Source organism: Artemia franciscana, chromosome 3 (genome assembly GCF_032884065.1).
Source record: "Artemia franciscana chromosome 3, ASM3288406v1, whole genome shotgun sequence".
NCBI classification, from domain to species: Eukaryota; Metazoa; Arthropoda; class Branchiopoda; order Anostraca; family Artemiidae; genus Artemia; species Artemia franciscana.
In genome coordinates this window covers 35,903,412-35,923,196 of record NC_088865.1, presented here as the reverse complement: position 1 = coordinate 35,923,196, position 19,785 = coordinate 35,903,412, and the positions used below count along the sequence as shown (strand labels likewise).

Below are 19,785 nucleotides of genomic sequence, written 5' to 3'. Positions count from 1 at the left end.
ATAGAAAATTTTTGTGGAAAACTCGAAAAGGGTCGCTTAGTCACAAATTAGAACTTTTTTTCCTTATTAATGGTCAAAATCTATTGGCAGTCAGCCAATGATGGGACAACATACATTTTTTCCATGGTTTTCCCCTATCCTGCTCTCTTTCCTTTGGTTTTCTTATGATTACTTTCCCCCTATTGACGCCCATGAAAGTAGGTTTGATATTAGAACATATACTGTTGAACTAGTTTTGTAAATGAGAAAAATGTTCCAGTTTTACAGTGATACACTTATTTAAAACTGTTTCTACATAGTTAAAACTAACTTTATTCCATTTAATTTTTAACCTTCCAAATATATAGACAATGTTTGAATTTCATTAAATTAAAATGAACTTACTTATGGTAGAGACAAACATAATGAAGAAACCAATGAACATAGGTATACTGTAGCCAATTCTGAAATAGTAAGTACGTATATAATACTTTTAAAAACACAAAAATACACTGAACAGCACATTATTAGACTGTGCATTTTCTTCGTATTGTCAAGACTAGGTGAATAGTTGACTGGTGGCAGATATGGCTGTAATATTTTTAGCAGCCTGGTACCATGAATCATAAAATAAATGTTATTTTGGAAACAGCGGGCTCAATTTCGGAACAACGTCCATTTCTTTAAAACGTTTAAGGAATTCTTTTTTGATAACTGGGAAGATAAGTTCTGCCTAGGGATCCTTGGGATTGACACAGTATATCCTAAATGGGTACCGCAAATAACCACTTAGCAATTCCTCTTATAACCAGGCTCGGCACGGGGCCCGATTGGAAGCTCTTTTTTGTGGGGCCCTCTATATATATGTTAAATTTTTATGTACTATACAATTTCAGTATATATATATATATATATATATATATATATATATATATATATATATATATATATATATATATATATATATATATATATATATATATATATATATATATATATACATATACATATAACTTCGCCACCGCCTCGCCACCGGGTCTCATCGTCACTTGTAACCGCAAACGTGTACCTCTTCTTTATATCAGAACGGCACCACAGGTTTGTTACAACCATCCTGAGAAAAATATGAATTCTTCCTTAAAGTCCTGACCTATTTAGATCGTTCTTGTGACCTGAAATGTCAATGATGTAATATATATTATAATTATTAATCGGGTAATTAATTAAAAAAGAAATATCTCTCTAACAATAAGACGTTTTGTTGGTAGTTGTCAAGGCTTCCTTCCACACATCGTTATATGTTCTTCGTTCATTTTCAGGTGATAGCAAAACGAGATGTCGATGTCTTTTCACATGAGAAAATGCCACGTATAACATTCCATGATTAAAAACTGGTGTACTAAGGTCGACACCAACAAATTAAAAATTTTGCCCTTTTGACTTATGCATAGTCATTGCAAATGCAGGTCAAAGTGGAAATTAATGTCGTTGAACAGTACATTCAAGTTGACCTTTAATTGAGTCCACTGCAAATCGAGAAATGTGAACTTCTCTTCCTGTTTTTTTTTTTTTTTTTTTTTTTTTTTTACCCAGAAATGATATTCACTTTTATTATGTTGTTGCATAATTCAGTAACAATAAGGCGGATCCCATTACATATCCCCTCTAAAATATCTAGGTTACAAAAATGTATAACTATCGTATTTTTCTAAATTTTTAAGTCATGTGGTGGTAGTTCTCCAATTTCAATTGGATTGAGGAGTTCTAGAGTCAAATCAATTCCTCCTTTTTGTTTATCTTTTTCAGACTAGTAACTTTTACACGATTTTTTCTCTCCTGGGAGGAGGTTGACACTTTTCACGTTTATTTTACTAACTTCTTTATTGATTGACGCTAAAATAACTTGATCCTTCATCATATTGAAACTTTGTTTAGACAAACATTCTACAAAACTTCCTCAATTAAATTGCTGCTGGAAATTATCTCTTCCGGTAATTCAATTTCATTAAGAAAATTCTTATGAATATTTCCATTTCCCAATTCAAGGATGTACTTTACAAGTGCTTCCTGTTCAGGATCAACCCGTATATTTTTCTCAAAGTAAAAATGTTTGAAATTCTTCCAAGGATGATTTTTTTAATTGATAAATTGCGTGTTTCACTGCGGTTGCTTCATGGTGAACTGGTAAAACTGTCGGAATCACCCCTAGTCGCTAATATTTTCCCATCAAATTGCAAGTTTGGATTTGCAAGGGACCACAAACAACTGATCCATATTTTGTAAGCCATACTTGGAAAGCATGGGTATTTCGTCAAGTAGGAAAACATCTACTCCAGCTAAGTAAAGCTTTGCTTGATCCAGGTCTTGTACTCAAAACAAATCTGAGGAAAGTGGAACTTTCAAGCCAAAGGTCTTGTGTACTGTTAATCCTAATAGCAATTAAATAAAAAAAAGTTTTTTTAACTGAAAGTAAGGAGCGACATTAAAACTTAAGAACGAAGAGACAATTTTTACGAATGTTTTTATTAGTAAAAGATATACATAGCTTATAAATTAGCTTACGTAACGAACTTTTGTATTCTCTTTACACTAAAGCTTAAATTTTGTCCCAATTCATTAAGAAAGACCCCTGAATCACAAAAGCCGTAGAATAAATAGTTGAAATTACTAAATATAATTTAGCGTAAAGAGCGAGTTATTAGGAGGAGGTGAGCTCTTCTGTTCGTTTTAAGTTTTAATGCTGCTCCTTACTTCCAGTTGAAATAACTTTTTCATATTTATTTTTTCATTTTTTTTAATAATGCTAGAAAATCTTGCGCTCCCTTCATGGAAATTTTCTTCCCCCATGACAAATTCCTCGATGGAAAGTTCCCCCAACATATCCCCTCTTCTCAGCCTGTCTGTACACTTACCAATAACCATTACTATATGTAAGAACTAGTCAAAGCTTGTAACTTGTAGCCCCTCCTACGGGGACTGTAGGGGAGGAAGTCGTCCCCAAAGACGTAGTTATAAGGCTTTCCGACTACGCTGAATAAAATGGCTATCTCAGAATTTTGATCCGTTGACTTTGGGAAAGTAATTAGCGTGGGAGGAGGCCTAGGTGCCCTCCAATTTTTTTGGTCACTTAAAAAGAGCACTAGAACTTTTTATTTCCGTTAAAATGAGCCATTTCGCAACATTTTAGGACCACTGGGTCGATACAATCACCCCTGGGAAAAAAAGAAACAAATAAACACGCATCCGTGATCTGCCTTCTGGCAAAAAATATAAAATTCCAAATTTTTGTAGATAGGAGCTTGAAACTTCTACAGTAGGGTTATCTGATACGCTGAATTTGATGGTGTGATTTTTGTTAAGATTCCATGACTTGTAGGGGGTGTTTGCCCTATTTTCTAAAATAAGGCAAATTTTCTCAGGCTTGTAACTTTTGATCGATAAGACTAAACTTGATGAAACTTATATATTTAAAATAAGAATTAAAATGTGATTCTTGTGAAGAAGCTATTGGTGTCAAAACTTCCTTTTTTAGACTTTTGGTTACTATTAAGCCGGGTCACCCCTTACTACAGTTTCGTATAAGCCGTACATTTTACTTTCTGTTTCTTTCCACACAGGATTGTGGTAAAAGGTTTTATAAACAAATTTTTACCGGTTTCACCTAATCCATCTATGAAAAAACATTTTTCTCAACATGATTAGGATCATTGACAGCCTGTAAAATATTATCAACGACTTCGAGCTGTCTTCCTTGCAGAAGCCGAAACATACTATCTCCAGCAGCAGCTGATTCACTAGAATTTAGAAATTCCGAGCTTTGGTCATTTTCATAGGTCTCTATGTTGTCCATCCCGCATCGTTCCTACCCAAAACTAAAACTTCGACCTTCTATTGCCATTGTATTTAACTTCGATGCAATAATACGACAAGCACACTTCACTGCAAGCTCATCAGATAAATTATTTCGTCGTGCATGCCGAATAAATTCTTCTGCCAACCGATTTTTGAATCTTTCCTAAAGAGATTTGGATCAGCAGGAATACCAAAAACAAGAATCTGTGCGAAAAGTATCCGCAATACAGAAGGCATTTTGGACAGTGCCGATTCTTCTAGGGTATCAAATCACTATTTATCATCGAATTTAAGGCTATGAGCCAGGCATGTTTTTTTTTGTATGCGGAATAAACTATGATATCAACTGTCTTAAGATCTTGAAAACTCGTTGCGTTCTTCACATCATACAAAAGAACTCGCAAATAGAAGCACTCGGGGAAAGCCACAAAATTGATGTTGTGAATTTATCCAATGACACATAATAGACAGATTCTTTGTTCCCATGTACTGATATTGCCATTTCATCTATAGTGTTCAGGCATTTCAAAATAATAGAGGAATTCTTTTTTTTTCCATTTGTTTTAACGCCTTGTTGTGTCGAAAATACGCTTCCAACATTGAGCCACGTTGTCCAATATCTATCAAATCTTCTTGGGCTTGTATGACATTTTGCATTAGGTAATGGAAAGTACTGGCAAATGAACATTTAAACGTTGGACGACATGGCTCTTTTTTGGATATTATAGCTAAATAGTCGCCGGCATGCTTCAGATTGATGTTCTGATGGGCCACGATTGTCTGATTAACCCCAATTCATAGGGATATAACTTCAGGGATGGGTGCACAACTCATAGAATATAAAGAAAAACAACAAATCTTTTTCTCCGTGTTTATTCATTATTCAAACTGTGAAATACAATTCATACTTCCAGCATTGGCTCAGCTACAGAAAGATGGAACCATATATGATTCATGGGATGAAATTGTTTTCAATGCAAAATCATACTAAAATAATTAAAAAAGCTGCTTGCTATGTATTTCACCTGGAAGTATATTGGAAGTGAAGATCAGTGATTAAGTAATATTTGTTTTTCAGATTCATACAGCTTTTTCTAAATCTCTGAGCAAACGCATTCAAGTTAAAAAAAAGTGATTTCAATGGGTAGCCATCTCTGAAGCAGCATTTCCCTCATGGCGAAATGTAGAATCTGAGCAAATGTAATGGGTTTTATCCGTATGAATAACACAATTCAATGGCAAAATTTGCCGAACATGCATATGGCCATGATTTGCTTCATGACCAACAGTGTGCACTTGAAGAATAAATTTTTTTTTAAATAATAATATTCCAAGGGAGGTTTTAAAAGCAGATCCAAAAAGCCCTTAAAAACGTTCTAAAGCCTGGTATGAAGGTTTTAATGACACTTCTATTAAAAAATGGTCCAAAGCTAAGTTCAAAGTCTAAAAAGAAACATTCAAACTAGTTTTAAACTCTGCTTTAGGAAAAACGTGTAAATTTGTTCGTAATTGCAGCCGGTTTGATGTTGCAATAGATTCAAATAATTCTAACGAATCATATAGGAGGCACATTTAATATATTTTCCTCTATTTGCTCCTAATATGGTACTTTCATATCAAAAAAGTGGCATTTAAACAAAAATATAGCTAAAGGCAGTTTAGTCCTTGAGATGTCTAAGAAACTCTTTTTGGAGTTTTACCGTTACGTAGCTAAAGTTCAGTGCTCTGGAAAGGGTCAGGCACAGGTATGTTTTAGAGACAGATTCTCTGCTATTAGAGTTAATTTGATAACCAAAATGAAGATTTGACCATCGGCGACGCCACTAGCTCTAGGAAAGATTTTAAAAACTGGGATGGGGGGACCTCCTCTGAGCTAGTGGAACGCTAGCCTGCAAATCAGCCTACATACTTCAAAGTGGAAACTGTGAGTGATTTTATTGCCATGGGTACGTGTTTGAGCCCCAAAGTTAATATTATACTAACACACAATGTGGGAAAATAAAAAGTCAGTCCAAGTGAGTGTCAACTCACTACGATAGTGAAAATTTTGACAAAAGTGCATATCGTGAGTGCATGAAAAGTAACACCATTATTCGTTCAAAATTCATGGCCATCTGCTCAATGAATTAAGAAAATTAAACTCTCAAAATTAAAAATCAAGCGCAATGACAGCCATTTCAGACAGGGTGTGCGTTTGTAGAAATAAGGTAAAAGTATCCTGGACACTGTATAATTTCAGATCAGGATGAGTAGATTAGATTTAGAGAGTATCTTTGTGTCAGCAATATATTACTACTCCTATTACTAACAACTCACTGTAGCACCTAGCCTCCTAAGGCCAAAACAGCTACGCACGCTTCTCCTCCAACCAAAACTATTGAAAGTATCCCACTTTATACCCTCGAAAGAAGTTCATGTCTCCCTTAAATCTTTTATAACGATATCCTCCCACCCGATTCGGGGATGGGTTGTTTGGGCCATGACTGTTGGCCGACAAGGGTAATCTTTGGCGATTTTTTATGCTTCTTCTGCAGAACGTGTCCGTGCCATATTATCCTTTCTCTCATTACAGCCATAAAAAGCAGGATTTGATCAAGTTTTGATGTAACTACCTCATTGAGATAAAGGCAGTCAGTCGTATACCTAAAATAATACGTTGGCAATTCTTCTAGAAAAAAGCTTGCAAACCCACTTCCCTTTTTTCGAGCGCCCACGCTTCAGAACCATATTTAACCACTGTCATCACTGTAGCTTTCGATAATTTTATCTTTTATAACAGGTATATCTTTCTATTCTTTCTAACTTTTTTCTACTTCGAAAAAACACCCTGGGTCTTGGCTAGTCTTTAGTGTACACACCGTCTTTAATAACAATAATACCATGTAAGTTAAGCTGTTCGCTTGATCAATCTTCTTGCTATCCAACATCACTTCCTCGCCTTCAATTATTCATAGTATTAACGGCTGAGTCTTCTTAAAATTGATTTTAAAACCCATTCCCGAATCTGGACTGGCAATACCTTTAAAAACTCGTTCATTTTGCTAAAACTTTCATCTAAAATGCTTGTTGACATGTATGCATATTCTCAGTCAAAAAGAGTATTATTTCCTCATTTGACTCCAAAAACTTCTATTTCCTTTGCTGTGCAGTCAAGGAGGCGCACTCGTGCCTCTTTAAAGAGGCGAACCACGACAATGTTAAGCGATCTTCAGTTCCAGTGGTCGCAAAGGGATGGGGAGGGATGCATTTCGTAGCCCGAGCTCCAACTAAAAAACCTGCCAAATTTCATCCCCCTCCGATATTTCCTTCGTGGGGAAAATCTGGCCGAAAGTTTCGATCCCCCAACCCCACCCCCCTTTAAAGTTGTCCGATCGAGCTAAAATTCACAAGTTAAGGTCCCCTAGGGCCCAGGAGCTTATCCGCGAAATTTCAGCTTGATCCGATAACTCCTTCCCTGTTTTCCAGAAACCACACATAGCCACTTAATGTTCATGTTCTCCTTTTGTTTTTTTTTGCCACGCCTTTAGGTCACAGCCGACATCGGATCTGGGTGTACGAAGACCATTCGACGAGGAATTCTTCGAGTGATTTTGCTTGAAAGTTTCGTCGGAAAATCTTGACCCCCCGATTTTCTAGCTTAGAAAACCCCATTTCCCCATAAGAGCCATGTTAAGTTTTTGTTGTTAAAAGTTACGAATTTCAACATTCAAGTACATCAAAATGATCAGCTCAACATGGTGAGACTGACTGAAAGCTTCAAAAAATTCTGTCTTAATCCGTAAAATTTTTATTTGAGAAAAATGACAGAAACCCTTTTTTTTCTGCCACGCCTACAGGTCACAGCCGACATCGGATTTGGGTGTACGAAGACTCATTCCACGCGGAATTCTCCAAGTAATTTTCCTGGAAAGTTTCGTCGGAAAATCTTTGCCCCCCGATTTTCTAGCTTAGAAAAACCCATTTCCCCATAAGAGCCCATGTTAATTTTTGAAATTCTTAAAAGTTATTTAAAAGTTATATTTATACACATGCAGGTATTTCGACTTCAAACATGCCCGGTTAGCTCAGTCGGTAGAGCGTGGGACTTTTAATCCTAAGGTCAAGGGTTCAAGTCCCTTATTGGGCGTTTTTTTCACAAAATAAGAAAAAAACTTTGTTTTCTCAAAGAGTTAAAGAGGCTGCGTCCCAAAGCCGAACCTTAAAACGTACAGGAATTAGGAGAGGCAGTTGGGGGGCTGCCGCCCCCCAAACCCCCCGCTTTTAAAGACTCTTTTGTACAGGTTTTTTGTTTTGTTAATTAAAAGAGGGCCTTTCCGAAGCCAAGAGCGGGGGGTTAGGGGGGCGGAAGCCCCCCACAACAAAAAACCTGTACAAAAGAGTCTTTAAAAGCGGGGGGTTTGGGGGAGGCAGCCCCCCAACTGCCTCTCCTAATTCCTGTACGTTTTAAGGTTTGACTTTGGGACGCAGCCTCTTTAACTCTTTAAGAAAACGAAGTTTTTTTCATATTATTTTGGACAAAGTCCATCAAAATGGTTAATATAATAAGATATAGAAGGCAGCCCTGCTTAACTCCTGATTTATTACCAGCTATTGTCCTCACTTCCTACATTAACCGCAGCAAAGTTATTCTCGTACATAGCACTATTCACTTTCATGTATTTATCTGATATCAAACAGTTCGTGGTAATGAACTGTAAATAAGGAATGATCCGGCTTAATAGTAACCAAAACGTTCAAAAACGGAATTTTGATACCAATAGATCAAACAGTTCGTGGTAATGAACTGTAGTAAAGAGCGACCCGGCTCAATAGTAACCAAAAGTCTAGAAAAATGGAATTTTGGTACCAATAGCTACATCAAAAGAATCGCATTTTAATTCTGATTTTAAATATAGAAGTTTCAACAAGTTTAGTCTTACCCATCAAAAGTTACGAGCCTGATAAAATTTGCGTAATTTTAGAAAATAGGGGGAAACACCCCCTAAAAGTCATAGAATCTTAACGAAAATCACACCATCAGGTTCAGCGTATCAGAGAACCTTACTGTAGAAGTTTCAAGCTCCTATCTACAAAAATGTGTAATTTTATATTTTTTGCCAGAAGGCAGATCACGGATGCGTGTTTATTTTTTTTTCCCAGGGGTGATCGTATCGACCCAGTTGTCCTAGAATTTTTTAAGTTTTCCTTCTCAACGTCCCGCTCTTTACGCTAAAGTTTTTTACTGTTTTAAAATGTAGAGTTAAGAGAAAGAGTCAAACTTTAGCGTAAAGAGCTGGGCGTTGAGAAGGAAAAGCCCCTTTCATATACGGAGTAATTTCTGTTCGTTTTAAGTTTTAATGTCGTTCCTTACTTTCATTTAAAAAACTTGTTTTTTTATTTAATACATCAAAATATCAAGAATTTTACGCTGTTTTTAAATATCTAAGTTCTATCAGGTTTAGTTCTACCCATCAAAAGTTACGAAATTTGCCTTATCTCAAAAAAGGAGAAAACACCCCCTTAAAGTTTATTGAATCTTAATCAAAATCACACCATCAGATTCTGCGTATTCGAGAACCGTATTATAGAAGTTTCAAGCGTCCATCGGTAGAAATGTGGAATTTTGTATTTTTTACCAGAAGAAAGATCACGGATGCGTGTTTATTTGTTTTTTTTGTATACTTTCCCTAGAGTTAATCGTATCAATTTAGCAGTCCTATAATTTTGCAAGATGGCTCTTTCGTACAGAAATTAAAACTTCGAGTGTCCTCTTTAAGTAAGCAAGAAAATTTGAGGACAAATAGGCTCCCTCCTATGCTCATTTCCCCAAAAATTCACCGGATCAAAATTTAGAGATAGCCATTTTGTTCAGCATAGTCGAAATGTCTAATAATTATGTCTTTGAGGACGACCTAATCCCCCATAGTCCTCGGGGGAGGGGCTGCAAGTTATGATCTTTGCTCACTGTTTACATATAGTATTGGTTATTGGTAAGTATACATATGCTTTCATGGATTTGGGTCATGGGTCTAGGGAATTTGATTATATGAGAGAATCTTTTCATTTTCAATAGGGGAAGAGAAAATTCACGAAGGGGATGCTGGATTTCCCAGTATTATTTATAAAAACAACCAGAAATTAAATAAAAACAAGTTTTTTCAACTTAAATTAAGAAGCAACATTAAAACTTAAAACGATAAGTAAACTTTAGGTATATGAGGGGGATTGCCTCTCCCCAGTAGCTCAATTTTACGCTTAAGTATCTTTTTTAACTTTTAAAAGAGATTATTATTCTAATTAAACGGCCTTTGTAGTTCAGGAGTCATTCGTCAACAAATGGAATAAAAATACAACTTAGGTGATTATAAGGTTATTATTAGTTAAAAAAAGTAAAATTAATATGCAAATTTCATTTTAACTATTCATTTATGGTGAGCCAAATTCAAAACTGTATCAATTCAAAAACGTTCAGAAAGTAAATAAAAAACAAGTTATTTTTTAGCTGAAAGTAAGAAGCGACATTAAAACTTAAGACGAACAGAAATTATTCCGTACATGAAAGGGACTGTCCCCGCCTCAACGCCCCGCTCTTTACGCTAAGGTATTTTATTCTTTTAAAAAATAGAGTTGTGAAAAAGAGTCAAACTTTAGCGTAAAGAGCGGGGCGTTGAGGAGGGAAAAGCCCCTTTCATACACGGAATAATTTCTGTTCGCTGTAAGTTTTAGTGTCGCTTCTTACTCTCAGTTAAAAGCTTTTTTTATTTAATACCATCCAAGGACAGGACCCTCGCTAAAGTCCTTTTATAAGCTAAATCAAATACTTCCTCATAATCTATAAAACTGACGATTTGATGACTCAGGCTCATCTTAATTATTAATTTAAGAGTGAAGATTTGGCGAACGCATCCTTTGTCCTTCCTAAAACCACACTCCTATTATCATAAAACTTTATCTACAGAATCTCCAAGTCTAAAATGTATTTTCGCACTTAGCAATTTGCTTCCTACAGAAACCAGGCTATTACCTCTATATTTACCACACTCGCTCTTAACATATTTCTTATGGAGGGGTTTATTTAGAGTATTTTTAATATCACTAAGTTCTTTCCTCTTTTCAGAACTATATTTATATTCTTCAGTAGCTTATCTCTCGCATCACAACCACCATGCATAAAAAAGCTCACTTACCACACTATCAGCATCCGGGGCCCTATTATTTTTTAATCCTTTTGATACTGTCACGAATTTTTACTCTCAAAACAATTCTTCCTTGACATTCAAGTGTCACAATTTTCCCATTCTTTTCTATATCTTTCCTTTAACTCTGTCACGATTCAGCGCATTCTTAAAATGTCCTGCTCATCTCTATTTAACTTTTGGGTCATCACAAATTCTATCCCCGTTCCTATCTTTAACTGCGAGAAGTCCGGAATGACTACTCCCTCTCAATTTATTAACATGCCAGTACATTATTTTACTATTATGCCGCGTGGATGTGCCTTCCAGATCTTTGGGAATTTTATCCATGGCCTCCAATTCACACCTGCTTAATTAATATTTTAATTCTTTCTCCACTTCCTTTGCATTCTTATTATTTATATATGATCTATCATTCAAATAATTCTCGTATATAACCCTCCTTTTCTCTATTAAAAATAAAGCAATTTCATTCATATTGCCATCTGTGTTTTTAACTTTCTTCCCTAAGACACCATCAGTGACTTCACAAACTATTCTCCTAAAACTATTCCATCCATCTTCTACATTGTTAAATTTAATCTCTCCAGTTCAGTACTCGACTGTTCCTAAAAATTGTCTCTCAAATTCTCATCTACCAGCGTCTTAGGCTCCAAGAAGGTAGTAATTCCTATTAAATTTCAACTAGACACTACTAGATGGTGATCTTTACTCTTAGCATCAATAATGGCCCTCCTATATACCCTAAAATCTTGTATCGATCCTTTTTGTCTTTGGTTCATAAGAATATCATCAATAAGGTTAGCTGTCAATAAGGTCAATATCATATCAACTTGTCGGCTATCACTAATATCATATTAACTTATAGGCCATTTTACGACCAAGTACTGTATTGGTTATAGCTAGATTGTTATACCTACAAAATTGCAGGCTTTTGTTATCCTTTTGTTATCTTTTCAAAAACCAAATTTATCTAGGTTAGGATATCATCTATCTCTATTCTACCAATCTGGGCATTAAAATATCCTAATAGAAAAGGCCATATTTCTACCAGAGCCCTGTCTTTTTGCTCCAGTAGCTGTAAGTAAAACTCATCTAAACTACTATTTCCATCTATGTTCTACAGGGGCACAGACTAGTATGACTGATACCCTATAATTTTTAGTCAGAACTGCACGAATAGAATTTTATTTTTAATACCTTCCCAACCCTAACAAGACTTGGCAGATTTCTTACTCATCATGAGCTCTAGTCCCTGATTATGCACCCCATCTTTACTGAATGAGTAAATAAATCACATAATTTCATGTTTCCTACCCCTGGGATTTTAGTTTCTTAAACTCGTAGAAGTCCAGTTCAAAGCGTTTTAATTTTCAGTCAAAATGTAGATACTATAATATCCCAAACTGTTATTTTCATGTCTATTAAAACATTGAAATTACTATGGCTTCAAGAGAAGCAATGGTCCGAGAATCAGTTCAAGATAAGGATTAATACATCTTCTCAAGTCTCCAAGAAGTACTTTAGAAACGGACAGAAGGAAGCTCCTTGGACCTTCAATTGAATGGATGCTTTGTGCAATCCTGGGCCCATTTTGGTTACAACATGGGTTTCCAAGCTTGGTGATGCTCTTTTGTCAGCAAGAATCGAAATCTTGCACCATGGTTTTGCACCATTTTGGTTACAACATGGGTTTCCAAGCTTGGTGATGCTCTTCTGTCAGCAAGAATCGAAATCTTGCACCATGGTTTTGCACCATTTTGGTTACAACATGGGTTTCCAAGCTTGGTGATGCTCTTTTGTCAGCAAGAATCGAAATCTTGCACCATGGTTTTGCACCATTTTGGTTACAACATGGGTTTCCAAGCTTGGTGATGCTCTTCTGTCAGCAAGAATCGAAATCTTGCACCATGGTTTTGCACCATTTTGGTTACAACATGGGTTTCCAAGCTTGGTGATGCTCTTCTGTCAGCAAGAATCGAAATCTTGCACCATGGTTTTGCACCATTTTGGTTACAACATGGGTTTCCAAGCTCGGTGATGCTCTTCTGTCAGCAAGAATCGAAATCTTGCACAGGCAATCTCAAGCCTATTTTATTATCTCGAATCAGTTTGTTTCATTTAGTTATAATAACTATTGGATTTAAAAAGTTTATCTGTTGGCAATTGTTATTTTGATACATATATATGTTTATTGAGTAAACATAATGTGTGCCTGACGGAAGGAGATGAGTTTGCCAGATGATACCATTTTTAAAATTATTCTATGTTGTATAGTGAGTTTCAAAAATGAAATGATGATTTTTGTTGCTGTGAAAATATATTTTTTGACTATGTATTTTTTTTTTGTTTAGTTTATTGATTTACAATCGTTATTTTGATACAGAAAAATATTTATTGAATGTAAAAATGTATATTTACTTTGTTGGCATTGTGGTTTTAATGAAATGTACCATACGCCCTATTAACAAATTATAGTAGTAAAGAAAATGTATATGAATTTCGATTTAATAAAAAATTACATAAACGAAAACTAGTTTTTATTGTTGAATGGAACTTTAAGAAAAAAAGTCAATATTTTCCAACTGATTACATTTTTGGAACTGATTAAATTTTTAGGGTTGAATTTTGAGCGGCTGAAACTCCGTATTTTACTTGAAATAATTATCATAATAACGCTTAGGATTTTCTAGTGTATTTACCATCTAAGTACATTTTCCATTAAGAAAATGAATATTTTTTGATGTTGTTTACAATGAACTAGCGAGGAAGAAATCATACATTAGCAATTGAAAAGAAAATAAATAAAACAAAATAGGTATATAATTTTATTTTTAGCTTCAATCAAACAGTTCGTGGTAACGAACTGCAGTAAGGAGCGACCCGGCTCAATAGTAAACGAAACTCTAAAAAACGAAATTTCGATGCTAAGAGATATATCAAAAGAATTGGATTTTTATGCTGATTTTAAATATATAAGTTTCATCAAATTTAGTCTTTGTCATCAAAAGTTACGAGCCTGAGAAAATTTGTCTTATTTTGGAAAATAGGGGGTAACACCCCCTAAAAGTCATAGAATCTTAACGAAAATCGCACCATCGCATTCAGCGTATCAGAGAACTCTATAGAAAAAATTTCAAGGTCCAATCTACAAAAATGTGGAATTTCGTATTTTTTGCCAGAAGACAAATCACGGGTGCGTGTTTATTTGTTTTTTTGTTTTTTTTCCCCAGGGGTCATCGTATCGACCCAGTGGTCCTAGAGTGTTGCAAGAGGGCTCATTCTAACTGAAATAAAAAGTTCTAGTGCCCTTTTTAAGTGACCAAAAATTTGGAGGGCACCTAGGCCCCCTCCCACGCTCATTTTTTCCCCCAGTCAACAGATCAAAATTTTGAGATATCCATTTTGTTCCGCATAGTCGAAAATCATAATAACTATGTCTTTGGGGATGACTTACCCCCCACAGTCCCTGGGGGAGGGGCTGCAAGTTACAAACTTTGACCAATGTTTACATACAGTAATAGTTACTGGGAAGTGTACCGACGTTATCAGGGGGATTTTTTTGGTTTGGGTGTGGGGTTCAGGGGAGGGGGTTCATGGGAGGATTTTTCCTTGGAGGAATATTTCATGGGGGAAGAGGAATTCAATGAAAAGGGTGCAGGACTTTCTAGCATTACTATAAAAAAAACTATGAAAATATAAACATGAAAAAGTTTTTTCAATTGAAAGTAAGGAGAAGCATTAAAACTTAAAACGAACAGAGATTATGGTTCTAAAAATACGTTAGCATAAAGAGCGAGGTATTTAGGAGGAGATAAATACTTCGCTCTTTATGCTAAAAAATTTTCAAGTAATTTCAACTATTTATTCTACGGCCTTTCTGATTAAGGGGTCATTCTTAAAGAATTGGGACAAAACAAGATTTAGTGTGAAGAGCAAGGTATTAACGAGGGGACCAACCCTCTCATATATATAATCAAAAATATAAGAATATAAAAGTTTGTTACGTAAGTTAATTCTTAAGTTACGTATTTTTTTTACTAATAAAAACGTTCGTTAAAAATTAAAAGATCTAGTTGCCTTTTTAAGTAACCGAAAAATTGGAGGGCAACTAGGCCTCCTTCCTTACCCCTTATTTCTCAAAATCGTCTGATCAAAACTAAGAGAAAGCCATTTAGCCAAAAAAAGAATTAATATGCAAATTTCATTTTAATAATTTATGTACGGAGAGCCAAAATCAGACATGCATTAATTCAAAAACTTTCAGAAATTAAATAAAAAAAAAAAGTTTTTTGAAATGAAAGTAAGAAGCGACATTAAAACTTAAAACGAACAGAAATTACTCCGTATATGAAAGGGGCTTTTCCTCCTCGACACCCCGCTCCTTGCGCTAAAGTTTGATTCTTTCTCGCAACTCTACTTTTTAAAACAATAAAAAACTTTAGCGTAAGGAGAGGGGTGTCGAGGAGGAAAAGCCCCTTTCATATACGGAGTAATAACGAACACAAAATAACTGTTTTATATGAAAAAGTCTAAGAGTATTCTAGAAAAAGGTGCAAAACAGTTAGTTATTATGAAATAACCACTAAAATATAGTTAGCAGAAAGAAATTTTATTTCAAATTAGTTAGCAAAAGAAAAAAAAAAATTTAGGAAACTAACTATCAGAAAAAGCAACCATGTATTAGAAATTAGTGAGTATAAAAAAACGAAGTAAAGAAAAACTTGTGTAGAAGAAATATTCATTAAAATTTAATAGTCAGAAATAAATTTGTGTTTAATATTAAAAAGAATTTTTTGTTAGAGAACTAGTTAGCAAAAATTAAACAACCTTAAAAAAAATTAGTTATCATAAAAAACTTAGCGTAATATTTTTTAATTAAGATTCATTTTAGCTAAAAAAAAATGTTGTGGTAGAAAATTAGTTACAATAAATGGAACTTTGCGAAAAAAGTTTAATAAAATTTGGTGTGCAGAAAAAAACGGTCAAAGAAAAAATAAATTATATTAAAGTTTAGTCTGCAGAAAAAAAACTGTAGAAAAATGTAAACTGTAGAAAAATGAAGAAAAAGTCTACTAAAATTTAGTCACCCGAAATTAAGGTTATGGTAGAAAATTAGTCTGAATATAAGACTTAGGGAAGAAATGGCTTAAAAAATTTAACTAGCAGAAGAAAAAAAAATGTTGTCTTAGAAATTAGTCGAGAATTTGCTAAAAGTTTGATTGCGGACTGATGAAATTTAGGTGCAATGGCAATTATTCTCTTAAATGGAATTTTTGTCAATTGTGATTCAAATTGTGTGGTCTTTATTTCGATCCAACATCCTTTTGTGGGGTTTCAGACTGTTTTTTAAAATTCTCAAAAATTATTTTCCCCCGCGAACTTTTACCATAAAAATTAATCAAAATAATAGCTACCATTCCTGAATCAGCTTCAAACGGTTAAGTTGATGTTACATTTTTAAACCCCCATACTCCCGCGATTTGAAATAGCCGAAGAAAAATGAAGCTGATAAAATTTGCTAATAGGAAAAAAATAGGGGCTATAAAGAATGGGGCAGAATATCATTTGAATTAACAACTAAAACCTTTTTTTACCTTTGCATTTATACCCAATTTAAGTTAAAGGAACGTTATAAGGCGTTATAAAGTCCCCCGTTGCTAATTTTTCTTTTATTAGTGTTTATTTGATTCTTTTTTATACCAAACTTTGTTTCTTTATTTTTTATTATTTCTTGGCTGGATATGGTTTCTAAACAAGCATTCATCAACAAGTCATTCATCTTATTTAACTATTAAAAATCAAATCAAGAGAAAATTAAAATAATATTATTTTAAGCACTTTACCTTAGCGTAAATCAGTGATTACGCACATATTAGGTGATGACATGGAAATTTTAGCACCTTCATCATATACGGGGGGGGGGGGGGTAGAATTTTTCAGGAAACTATAAGATTTTGCAAAACCTTATCCGCATCTAAAATCGACATTTTGAAATTTTTCCGTAAGTTATTCTTTCTGGCCTAAATTCCAATAGATTTCCTGAGTAATAATCTGCTAGATTTTTTAGATAGTCGAGTTCAGCTATATTTTAAAAACTTTGACTGAAGTAGTTTTTCAGTAAGAAACCTTTCAGACTTCACAATAGCATTATTTTGGGGATCACTGATTCTAATACATATATTTGAGCAGTCTTACTTGTGAGTCAGTGGTCCAACAAAAGGATTTGCAATAAGTTGCATGATTGCTTTTGACGCAAATAAAATGCTGACTTCAAGGTTTTCATCTTCAAGCTCATCTCTTCTACTCTTCTGGCTATAAGTGGTTTGTGTTCGAGGCTCTACATCCCAGTTTGTTGTTGTGTTACAGAAAGTGTATGGAGTAGGTGAAATTACAATATCTGAACAAGGTCCACCTGGTGTGCAGTTAACGGCACTTACTCCGTCGTTGGGAATTGTTAGGTTGTCTTTTCTGTGGCGAATATTGAACAAGTAGTTTGGAATGATTGGGACTGAAAAGAAAAGAAGAAACTATTGAATGCATGACAAATTTTGTAATTTAGATGTCACGTCATAAATTTCGAACATGATCAGGATTTTAATACGAATATAAACACAGATTCGAGAAAAAATTAGCAATCTGTTACACCTACGAAGGCTTACATGCAAATTGGTCAATAGCATAAAATTTGACAATGCTTGCTTTCATCGTCAGTGTCACTGCAATTCGTAGATTCTTTCCACTTATTTCATCACTTCATCTTCATTCCTTTAAACCTCTCGCTATTGAACCCCAGTCATGAATCTTTTAAGTTTGAATAAATCGTCAAGAACGCAATATAGCTAGGGGCTTATGCGATTTCCAATTAATGTTTCCCATAAGGATTTTTTAACTTCTGGCATACAGTCTTACCTGAAATCTTAAAGGTCAACTACCTGAACGGTCAAAGCAAAAGAAGGAGACCAACACGAAAGGGGAGGAGCGTATGGGCTCATGTCTCCCTGAAATCTTAAGATATTAACGATTTTTCCCTACTTTTGGCTCAACTCGCATATTTTTTGGCTTAGAAAAAATTACCCACCTTCTCAAAATCATGCCCCATATACAATACATAAAATACATAGGGCTTCCCAAAGCATTTTTTACTGCATATGCACCATTCAACATGTGCACAAATCGAGCAATGTATTTTTTTTCTGGAACCATCGCTTTTCCATCTTTTCAGGAGCTCCTAAACATCAAATTAGATACTTTTAAATTCTGTATTACAAGTTATTATGATTTTATTCAAGTTATAAGAGAAAATTTTTCTAAGCTTTTTCTTAGAAATCAAGGTAGATTAGGACTAAGGGATCTAGCGCTTACCTAGACACCATCAATCGATATAGCAGGCCATAGCCATTTAAAAAAGTCTAGTTAAAGAACCAATTTTCGTGTGAGATTGGGTCAGATGAGTATTAAAATCGGCTTGTTGCGCGTGAATTTTTAATTTTGGGTCAATAGCCTGTTGTTCAGTAAAACTCCTACATAAAACTGTATGCACTTTTCTCATTATAGATGGCTTACTTTTAAAATTCTATTTAATAATTTTGAAATAAGAAAATCCTTTATAAACAATGGATAATAGACTTTCCTGGTGATTCACCTCCATAAATCTGAAAATTTTCTTGCCTACACTGAAAGAAGCCAGAAGGTTTAAGAATGCTTTCATCAATTAACGCATCATTATGTTGAAACAGGAAATATATCAAAGTAATTAAAGAATAACTAAGTTTTAAAATAAAAATTTTATAATTTAGATTACTTCTTTAAGCAAATCTGGACAGATAATCCGTTGAAAGTGTTAGAACATCCCTATGTGTCCAAAGTGTGTGATTGGGAGGCAAAGTGGTGTTTTATTTAACAAATAGAGCAAAAAAAAACATGAGGGGACGGTATTTTAGTGTCTCTCGTGGAAGTGTGTCTGCATTTGTGTGCAACTGGATAATTTTGATTCAAAGTTGTATTTTATTTAATAAGAAAACGAGAAGCCAGCATTTTAGTTTTTTTCTTGAAACTAGGGTGCTACATAGTGGTAACTATGTAGCACCGATAATTCTTTTTGTAGCCGGTGTAGTATAATAAAACCATCCAGCCCTGTAATAGCTGACAAAACATACTTTGAATAATACATAAAACCCTTTAAGTGTTTTCCACTGACGTTTCATTGCAAAATTAACCATTAAAACTAATAGCTATTTTACATTGGATACATTTTGTTATTCTTAGCACCTGTCTTATCGTTCTATAGTTTTCATTTGTGAGTAATATTTTTCATCTTCCTTCTTGGCATGTTCTGGAAAGCAACTGAAATACGTAAAAGACAAAAAACACGTATGGAATCGGTTTACCCAAGTATATAATTATATAGACATGTTGGCACATACATAGGCCTATCTGTCTTCTAATGAAATTAATTTTCCTGAGAGTTATTCTGAGACACATTTTAGATGTTATTTTACTGTCCTAATTGTCTGAAAAAACTAAAAGACATAAAAAAAATATAAAAAAGTATCTTTTGCCCAAGTATACAATTTCATATGCATGTTAACAAACCCGGCAATGCCCAATAAAATTTAGAATTGTTGATGTCTTCCCAGTCTTCCATGAGTAACAAGAAATCTATTGATTTTTAACCTCCTTCCGTATCTGTTTAAGCTACCCTATTGGTATTCTAGTCTTGGACCTTCAATAATTAAGAAATTACATCTAAATGGCTTCAGTTTTGATTAAAAACTAC

The 19,785-nt window shown here is 34.4% G+C and overlaps 1 protein-coding gene across 1 annotated transcript in view; it reads right to left on the bottom strand.

The window, feature by feature from the left end:
- Positions 1-19,785, bottom strand: part of LOC136025224 (synaptic vesicular amine transporter-like) — an 89,687-nt gene that overhangs the window by 41,848 nt on the left and 28,054 nt on the right. The window contains exons 3-4 of the mRNA XM_065701047.1: positions 17,205-17,517; positions 385-443 (exon numbers count right to left, since the gene is read on the bottom strand). Of these exons, the coding sequence (XP_065557119.1) occupies positions 385-443; positions 17,205-17,517 (372 nt within the window). The remainder of the gene's footprint in view (positions 1-384; positions 444-17,204; positions 17,518-19,785) is intronic.